General features: G+C 42.8%; 1 protein-coding gene across 1 annotated transcript; it reads left to right on the top strand.

Annotated features, from left to right (window-relative positions):
- Positions 1-1,252: 1,252 nt before the first annotated feature.
- On the top strand, positions 1,253-8,710 carry LOC128404247 (vomeronasal type-2 receptor 26-like). The gene is made up of 7 exons (XM_053369740.1): positions 1,253-1,365; positions 1,472-1,585; positions 2,324-2,426; positions 3,886-4,740; positions 4,905-5,132; positions 5,764-5,887; positions 7,809-8,710. The coding sequence occupies exons 1-7, from the start codon at positions 1,253-1,255 to the stop codon at positions 8,708-8,710; spliced, it is 2,439 nt and encodes an 812-aa protein (XP_053225715.1).
- The last annotated feature ends 877 nt before the right edge of the window (positions 8,711-9,587 follow it).

Below are 9,587 nucleotides of genomic sequence, written 5' to 3'. Positions count from 1 at the left end.
GTGAGAAAAATAGGAACTCAGAACATTCTTGCTCATTTAATGTGTTGTTGTTGTACTGTTTAGCCAAAAGGAAGATATAGCAGTTTTCCATTTTTTTAAAGCAAAATACCTTAGGCCACCCCTGCACTTATTTTATGGGGTCATGCATGAAAAGCATTATGGGTTTTGACTGAATAGAATTGCTGTGAATGGTTCATGTATGTATTTATCTGATTTTATTTCTATTCAAGATCTTCTCTATTTTGGTACCAATATATTGCAACTTGGAATGCAATCCTATGGCTTCTGGGAAGGTGTATTGGGGTCATAGGATGCAATGGACTTCAGAGCTGAAGAACGCTCCAGCCATTCTAGCATCATTCATGGTCCTGGTCCTATTGATGATGGAAGTCTGGCATCAATAGGGCCCAAAATAAGTAATACTGAAGGCTTGTGAAGGAGCAGAAAAGAACTTCTGAGCAAATGGTCCAATCCTGCAGGGTGCTGCTTTGTAAGAACCTTCACTGGGTGGAGGCTACTTGCAAAGGAGCTCCTGGCATAATTGTATCAGCCACTCTTCAGTTTGTGAGCAGGAGATTCCTGCTGGGGCGTGTTTCCCCTGGGTCTTTCCTGAGAGGGAACATCCTGGTACTGCCTGCCTCTGCTTCCTGCCTGATGCCCCACCTCTGACAGTTCCAGATCACTCCAGCAGGTGGTTGTTCACCAAACAGTGTTGATCTGGGGTTGTCTCCAACTGACTTAGTCAAAGCCAGATTCCACACAAATTGGCATGGTTTGGTTTGTGGTTCAGGCTGCGGCTGAATCCTGTGCACAGCCCCAGCAGTTTGTACCTTGTGCAAAATACTACACAATTTCAACACCAGGCTATTTCAACCTGCCACATCTTTTCTGGTATTTTATCTTGCATCTTTCCCCCCAGCACTGTTTATGGCCCACTACAAACTTTTCTGTCTCTTGCTATTCCACTGCAGTGAATCGGTGGCACTTTCTACAGACATGTGGTCAACATATTGTTTCCTGCTATGTTGCCTCCAGTGCCTGACTCTTCACCTGCAGTTATCTTCTCTGTAATTATTCCAAATGAACCATAATTGATTTGACTTCTTACTTGTGTCCCAGAGGGGTGCTGGTAGAATGGTGATCAAGACAGAAGGATGTCATTAGCACAACCAGATCTATTCAAAGTTGAGACTTGATTCTAGACACAACACAATATAAATCTGATGACTGTCAGTTCATCTCAGTTCTAATCATGCAAAATCACACTGAATGTTTGGTCATTCAAGTTAACCTGTTTCGTACTCAAGGACATTTGGGGGATAATGTGGAACAGGTGAAGATTTCAAGAAATAATGCTGCTGTACAGTATGTCGTTATTTCTAGTGTTCGGATTACTGCTCCTGCCTAAAACAGTGAGCAGGATTCCTGCTGCTAAATGTACAGTGAGTAAGACTGTTCCTATTCTTCACAGATATTATCAGTCAGGAGAGCTGACAGTTGCTGGTATAATTTCTCAGACCTACATCTTGTATGACCCGATCAAATTCCAAGGGCATCCATATCAGCAGCTGATTGGGGAGTTCATGTAAGAAGCTGAGAATGTTCACCATGCCATACTTCTGCCTGACTAATATTTCCAGGTGGTGTAGACTGATGTTTGCTTCAATAGGGTTGGGTTATTTATTGATATATTTTTATATGTCAGGATAATAAATTGCTTAATGAAATAAAGCTCTACGCAGTGAACATAAATTAACACAAAACACTCATAAATAATATACAAAACCTCAGCAATTTAAAAAATAAATAAAAAGTATGAATAACTAAATTATATTGCATAGGTAAAGGTAAAGGGACCCCTGACCTTTAGGTCCAGTCGCGGACGACTCTGCGGTTGAGGCGCTCATCTCGCTTTATTGAATTCTTCCCTTTCAGAAGATCACCCCCCTTCTGACTGAAATGAGATCCAAGTAGAATGTATCTTCACACCACTACTTCTCCCGTCCCCAATTCAGCTTCCAAGTTTTCTCTTGCCTGAAACACTTAAAATACACCCATCACTGTCTTTTGATCTAAGCTCAGAGGCTTAACACCAAGAGCATGACTCTCAACTCTCCCTTTTCCCTCCCCAATTGCTGACTCCAGCTAGCGTTAATCTGCAGTCATTCAGGAAGAGACTCCAGTCCCCTTTTGGAATCCCACTGCACTGCATCACCAGACTCTGGTCCAGCTGAGCTTTCCATCACAACATATTGAGCAGAAATGTAGCAAATATCTCTTGCAGTTGCTACACTCTTGATGCCACATGTTACTCTCGTTGCAGATTACTGGCACAGAATTACCAGCACATCTTGGCCCTGGTATTTGCAGTGAAGGAGATCAACAACAACTCCAAAATCCTACCCAACATCACTCTTGGTTTTGATGTATATAACAATTATTTCCATCCACTGTTCACATGCCAGGCAACATTGAAAGTTCTCTCCACACACAATCAATTCATCCCTAATTAAAAATGTGATGTTCAGAACCATCTGGTAGCAGTCATTGGGGGACCCAGTTCCAACATAGTTGGGCACATTGCAGCCGTACTGGGCACCTACAAGATTCCACAGGTAAATTTTGTTCATAGAAATTATTTTTAAGATGAAGGTTTTGCATTCAGAAGCAGAAAGTAATCTGACTGAAATTAAAGGTAACACCATGTATGCTGCTTAATGCTTGGATATGATTTCTTTCTCCTATTTATAGTCTCTGATATGAAATGGCAAAACCATCCCTGAACGCTATGGTGAACAGCCTACATTTTGCTGGACTTCAAAATCTGCCAGCAATTTAAAAAATGGGACAATACAATAGATTGGGCTTCCTCAGCCAGCAGCAAAATAAGGTTGTACACCATTACAGTTTAGTCAAAGTAGACCCATTGTAAACAGTTCACATGACAAATCTAGGTCCATTGCTTTCAATTGTTCTCCTTTGGGGAAAGTGTAACTGCAAAGAACCTTAGTTGCTTATTTGCAAAAGAAAAGTCTGGACACTAGCTTTGGTGTGGGCAAAGAAAATCCAGCTGCTAAAACCCAAACAGACAGATGTTTGTGTGCAGTTCCCCTGCAAGGAAGTTGAAGAGCTGAAGTTTGCAACATCTGCTTTATCAGCCAGTTCTCTCAGAACATCAACTGAATCATCTCAAAAAGACAGACTAGAAAACCAGTTTGTGGCTATTAGAGCAGGGGTAGGCAAACTTAGGCCCGGGGGCCAGATCCGGCCCAATCGCCTTCGAAATCTGGCCCACGAACGGTCCGGGAATCAGCATGTTTTTACGTGAGTAGAATGTGTCCTTTTATTTAAAATGTATCTCTGGGTTATTTGTGGGGCATAGGAATTCATTCATTATTATTTTTCTTCAAAATATAGTCCGGCCCCCCCACAAGGTCTGAGGGACAGTGGACCGGCCCCCTGCTGAAAAAGTTTGCTGACCTCTGTATTAGAGCTTTCCTTTATCATTTGGATGCTGTTTGATCCTGCCTCGTGGTTTCTTCTTCAGTCCTAATTTGCTCTCCAGTTTTGGCTTCATTCCTCAACTTTTATTCCAAAGTAGAAGTTTTGGGTTCATATTTCAAACCCTACTCACTTGAAAAGACATGCATTGTTTCTAGCCTTCCTGTCAATTGATAGACTTTTCTACTCACAGGTCCAGGTGCTTGTGGTGGCTTAGGAATCCTTCTAATTCACGAATACTCTGTATGGTATGCAATTTTATGCTTTAGAATAAGCATCAGGCTCTTATATGCTACATGCATAGAGCATCTGCCTTGCATATCGAAGGTCACAGGTTAAATCCAGCATCTCCTACCTACTCCTGTTTTGCTTTCTTTTATTTAGTTCACCTACGCATCCGCTCCAGAGATGAATAACAGAACTGAAAACAATTTCTACCACTGGATGTTCCCAAATGAGGCTCATCAATATGTTGGAATGATTCAGTTACTGTTGCATTTCAGGTGGACATGGGTTGGGATGATTTACCACAATGTGGACAGTTCCATGATATTTGTACGGAATATGCTCCCCATCCTAACTCAGAATGGCATTTGCTTCGAGTTCATCAAAAACTTACCAGATATAGGTTTTTCTAATCAACTCTCTGAAATGATGAAGAAGGCATTTGGGGTTATAAATGTTGCCATGGAAAGTACAGTCAATACAGTGATCTTTCATGGTGGCTTTCAGGCAATGATGAATTTAAGAATTCTGTTCCAACTCTTGCAATTTGAAGATGTTCCAGTGAAGTCAAAGATCTGGATCTTAACAGCAGATGTGGATTTCACATCTTCTCAAGTTCAAAGAGACTGGGACATTCATTTCATCCATGGCTCTGTATCCCTTGCGGTCTCCTCAAAGGAGGTGGCAGGATTCCGTGAATTCCTGCAAATGAGGAACCCAACACTAGAAAAAGAGGATGGTTTTCTGAGGGACTTCTGGCAACAGGTGTTTGCTTGCTCACTCCCTAGCTCCAGGGAAGCAGAGAGGGGTGAAAATACTTGCACTGGAGAAGAGAAACTGGAGACTCTTCCTGGGTCTCTTTTTGAAATGAGCATGACTGCCCACAGCTACAGCATCTACAATGCCATCTATGCTGTGGCGAATGCACTACATGCCATGCACTCATCCATTGCAAATGGCAGAAAAGCAGTGAAGGGAGACAGATGGAAGGACCTGGCTCAGAAGACATGGCAGGTAATGCTACTCACTGGGAGACAAAAACCTGAGATTTCAGCTTGTGTGGTATAGTCCTCTGCAGATGAAACTTGGACATGAAACCCGTTTCATCAAGGAACTCTCTAATGTAAACAATTATAATTCTAATGATGTAAATTGTCTTCTCTTCCCTTTCTTTTTAGCTTCCCCACTTTCTAAGAAGTGCCACATTTAATAACAGTGCTGGGGGAAAAGTTGCATTTGACCAAAACGGGGAATTAGTATGTGGATTTGATATTATCAACTGGATCACATTCCCAAACCAATCCTTTCTTAGAGCAAAAGTTGGGATCATAGACCCTCAGGCACCCCCAGATAAACTGTTCTCCATTTCTGAGGATTTAATCATATGGCCCAGAACATTTAATCAGGTAGGACCTATGTGCCTTTCAAGACACACTGTATTCATTGGGGAATCCTATGGCAAGATCCTCTGGGATGAGCATCTTTGGGTGCAGTGTCTCTCTAGCTCAACCCGATGATTTCCTGTTCAGCCAGGCTCAATCTGCATTAATCAGTGAACATTGGCTCAGCTGAGGATAAATAAGTTGCTGATTCCAGCTCAGCCATGGCTAAACTGGCTGAGCTAAACCTGTCAGAATAAGGCTAGATTAACCCCCAAATAGGGGTCTGTGGTGGTGGTGGGAGCACAAGAGAGTGGGGACTTTGGCTGTATCCTAAGCTCCTTCAGCTTTGTCAGGTCACCTGGGAACCTAGCATAAAACACTAAGTCAAAGGTTTGTCCTCCCTCTGCCAGCTTTGGGCGAAGCAGCACCAACAACCCCATTGATGAACGGGGTCTGGATATGATGTATTTTTTCATCAGCTTAATTTAATTTAAGCTTCTAGTCTGGCCCAAATGAGGTGGTGGAACCTACGGTAGCTTGCATGTGACTTGTTTGCCTAGCATTTAGAGGGCATTGAAAGGGGGGGGAGACTATATCCACAGAGTTTTATGTATTCTGTATATGCTAAGCATTTTCTTCTTTCATTTGTTTACAGACACCTCTTTCACTGTGTAATGACAACTGCCCTCCAGGTTATCACAAGACAAAAAAGGAAGGGAAACCATTTTGCTGTTATGATTGCTGTCCCTGTCCAGAGGGTCAAATTGCAAACCAGAAGGGTAAGAAATGTTGTGTGCATCATTTATAAGCCAAGGTACATGGGTAAAAGCCTCAGCGCCTAGGGCTTGCCGATCGAAAGGTCGGCGGTTCGAATCCCCGCGGCGGGGTGCGCTCCCATTGTTTGGTCCCAGCGCCTGCCAACCTAGCAGTTCAAAAGCACTCCCGGGTGCAAGTAGATAAATAGGGACCGCTTACTAGCGGGAAGGTAAACGGCATTTCCGTGTGTGGCTCTGGCTCGCCAGAGCAGCGATGTCACGCTGGCCAAGTGACCCGGAAGTGTCTCCGGACAGCGCTGGCCCCCGGCCTCTTGAGTGAGATGGGCGCACAACCCTAGAGTCTGTCAAGACTGGCCCGTACGGGCAGGGGTAGCTTTACCTTTACCTTTTTACATGGACATTCAGAAGTTACCATAAAGTTCAAAGTTCTTCATAGTTGTTGTGGTGGCTGATAGATTTCACATATTATTAAAAGGGATATGTATGCAATTATGGATGGTGTGAGTGGATACTACCGTATTTACTTGATTCTAATGTGCACCTTTTTGGGCCAAATTACATTGCCAAAATTAACGTACACATTTAGGTTTAATGGCACATTTACATTTGCTAGCAAATCCTTTTTTGTTTTGTTTCAAGGTTCTGAAAAATGAGGTTTGCATTAGATTTGATGGTGCATTAGACATGAGTAAGTACGTTATTTCTCATCCCAAAGGCCAAATTCCCTCTTGAGAAACTTCATGGGGGTGAGTTTGAAGCGACTGGATGCATTAAAACTGTTCCTTTTGGAATGAAGCATTGTCCAGACCCATTTGATATTATTCAAAACTTTACTTGCAGAACTTTCTTCATAACAGACTTAAAACATCAAACGATACATCCAAACAGTTTCATAAGACATATGCCAGTCCAACGCATAGGCTCAGCATCTTACAAAATATGAAATAATCCAAGCAGACCTAAAGTCTTCCTCCTTATAGCATCCATTTTGCTCAGAGCTGTTTTTCTGGAGAGCTTAATTTACATCATCATTCCACAGAGCCTGGGAGCAAAGAACTAAAGGCAGCGCCCTTCAAAATGGCAATTTGTGATTCAATACCTTAAACATCTTAGGTTAAACACTTACATGTTAGATAGCAGAAACAAGTTACCGTATTTTTCGCCCTATAGGACGCACTTTTTCCCCTCCAAAAATGAAGGGGAAATCTGTGTGCATCCTATGGGGCAAATACAGGCTTTCGCTGAAGCTTGGAGAGCGAGAGGGGTCGGTGCGCAAATTGTTTCCTTTATTTCCCCCCCAAAAAACTAGGTGCGTCCTATGGGACGGAGCGTCCTATGGGACGAAAAATACGGTAATTATCAACTCAGAGCTCAGAGTCCTATTCTTGGCTTCAATATAGCACTATGTTAAAGCCTTCATTAATACACATAGCCATTCCCACTTCAGTGTTAATTAAACCGATTATATTTAACATGCCAGTGATGGGCATGGCCAGGCACAAAAGTGAATGGAACAATTAGTGTAAGTTTTGTTTATATTATAATTCCTGTTATACTTATTTATATCCTGCCTTTCCCCCAATCCAGGAACCAAGGTGGCTTAAACAGATGAAACAGAACAAGCTAAAAATAGAGAAAAGCAAACATTAGAATGTAATTAAGTGCTAGTAGATATAAGGCCTAGTCGGTTTGCGTGAGGGAATAGGGTCTTTCAGATAGCCTGGACATCAACCATCTGGGGCTTCATAGGTCATAACCAGCACTTTGAATTGTGCCTGAAAACAGACCGGGAGTCAGTGGAGCTGTTCTAACTAAAGCCCCACATAGAGTTTGTTACAGTAATCTGAAGAGGATGAATTAAGGCATGTGTCACTTTCACCAAATGAAGCTAAATGTTCAGGAATATCACCTTCATTTCTTCCAGACATGGATGGATGCATTCAGTGTCCAGAGGGCCATTATCCAAATATTAACAGGGATTTCTGCCTCCCCAAAGCTATAACATTCTTGTCTTATGAAGATCCTTTGGGAAAAGGTTTGGCCATTGCTGCTCTCTCCCTTTCATTCATTACTGTTCTGGTGCTGGGAACCTTCATGAAGCACCATAAGACACCCATTGTCAAAGCCAATAACCGGAGCCTTTCCTATGCTCTCCTCGTCTCCCTCCTGCTCTCTTTCCTTTGTGCTTTTTTATTCATTGGTCAACCCAATACGGTGACCTGCCTCCTTCAACAAACTGCTTTTGGCATCATCTTCTCAGTAACTGTTTCTTGCATGTTGGCCAAAACCATCACTGTGATTCTAGCTTTTAAGGCCACCAAGCCAGGATCCAAAATGAGGAAATGGATGGGGAAAAGGGTGGCTGCCTCCATTGTTACTTCATGCTCCCTTCTTCAAGTCACTCTTTGCATTGTCTGGCTGGGAACCTCTCCCCCATTCCCAGAGTATGATATGCATTCAGTGGTTAGTGAAACCATTGTACAATGCAATGCAGGATCTGATGTCATGTTTTATTGTGTGCTGGGCTTCATGGGCTTCTTAGCTACCGTCAGTTTTACTGTGGCTTTCCTAGCCAGAAATTTACCAGGCAGTTTCCAGGAAACTAAGTCAATTACCTTCAGCATGTTATTGTTTTGCAGTGTATGGTTATCCTTCTTCCCAACCTACCTGAGCACCAAAGGAAAATACATGGTGGCTGTGGAGATCTTCTCCATCTTGGCTTCTGGGGCAGGATTACTGGGTTGCGTCTTTTTCCTCAAATGCTACATTATTGTGTTGAGGCCTGATCTAAACAAAAAGGAGCAGATAATAAAGAGAATGGTTTGACCAAAGTTTGTGTCTTCTGTTATGGTATGTGCTTGAATGCACTTCATGTGATTCTCCTGAGAGCTTCTTCTTCCACAGGGATGGTGCTTACTTACAGTTAGGGATTCTGAGGCATATCTCATCAGGTAGCACATTTTGTGGGGCACCCAGTCACACATACCCCCTTTTCAGGGAATGTGATCAAGAAGATGGCGTTGGAACAATTGCATGTGCCCTCAATGAAGCTGGTGTTCTGGACCGATTTCAGTCTGTGTTCCAGCTTGGCTATAGTCTTGGTCACTCTTGTGCATTAGATTTATTGCGAGAAGGACAGGTGAATTGAGAACCTGTAATACTTTCTTGCTTTTCTCCCCACATCTTTGATTTTCTTACCCCATTGCTGAAAGAATTGCACTAGTTGCCAGGTGGCTTCCAAGCTAAATTTAGGGTGCTGGCATTGGTGTGCAAAGCCCTATACGGCTTGGCATCAGGATACTAAAAGATTGTCTCACAACTTATATTCCCAATGCAACCCAATTGGTCACACTCCCCTAAATCTGTTCCATCAGTATTTGGGGAATGTTTACTATAGGGATAGCTAACTAACACTTGATCTGGGGTCTTGAACATATTTTTCTGATTCTCTTCTAACACCGGCCCCTATGATCCTTCTGAATTTAGGGGTTGCTGCATGGACAACCCCCACCCCCGAAACACAGTGCTAGGATGGGGGTAGAGATTCTTGTGTTTTCCAATATGTCAGTGAGAGTGTGTACAATGATGTCAGCTGCATCCACCACTGTCATCTGGTCCATGAAGGGCTGACAGTGCATTAATATCAGGGGTGAGGAACCCAAAAGTTGCTGGATTACAGTTTCCATCCTACTTGGCCATTGAC

The sequence above is a fragment of the Podarcis raffonei genome, chromosome 16 (genome assembly GCF_027172205.1).
Source record: "Podarcis raffonei isolate rPodRaf1 chromosome 16, rPodRaf1.pri, whole genome shotgun sequence".
NCBI classification, from domain to species: domain Eukaryota; kingdom Metazoa; phylum Chordata; class Lepidosauria; order Squamata; family Lacertidae; genus Podarcis; species Podarcis raffonei.
This window is presented reverse-complemented; position numbering and strand designations above follow the sequence as displayed.

Excerpts from the sequence above, each read along its gene's own strand:
- LOC128404247 (XM_053369740.1), top strand. The coding sequence starts at position 1,253 with ATGCAAAATCACACTGAATGTTTGGTCATTCAAGTTAACCTGTTTCGT. Across the intron at positions 1,366-1,471 it reads AGAAATAATGCTGCTGTACA|ATATTATCAGTCAGGAGAGC; the intron begins GTATGTCGTTAT and ends TATTCTTCACAG. Across the intron at positions 5,888-7,808 it reads TCAAATTGCAAACCAGAAGG|ACATGGATGGATGCATTCAG; the intron begins GTAAGAAATGTT and ends CATTTCTTCCAG.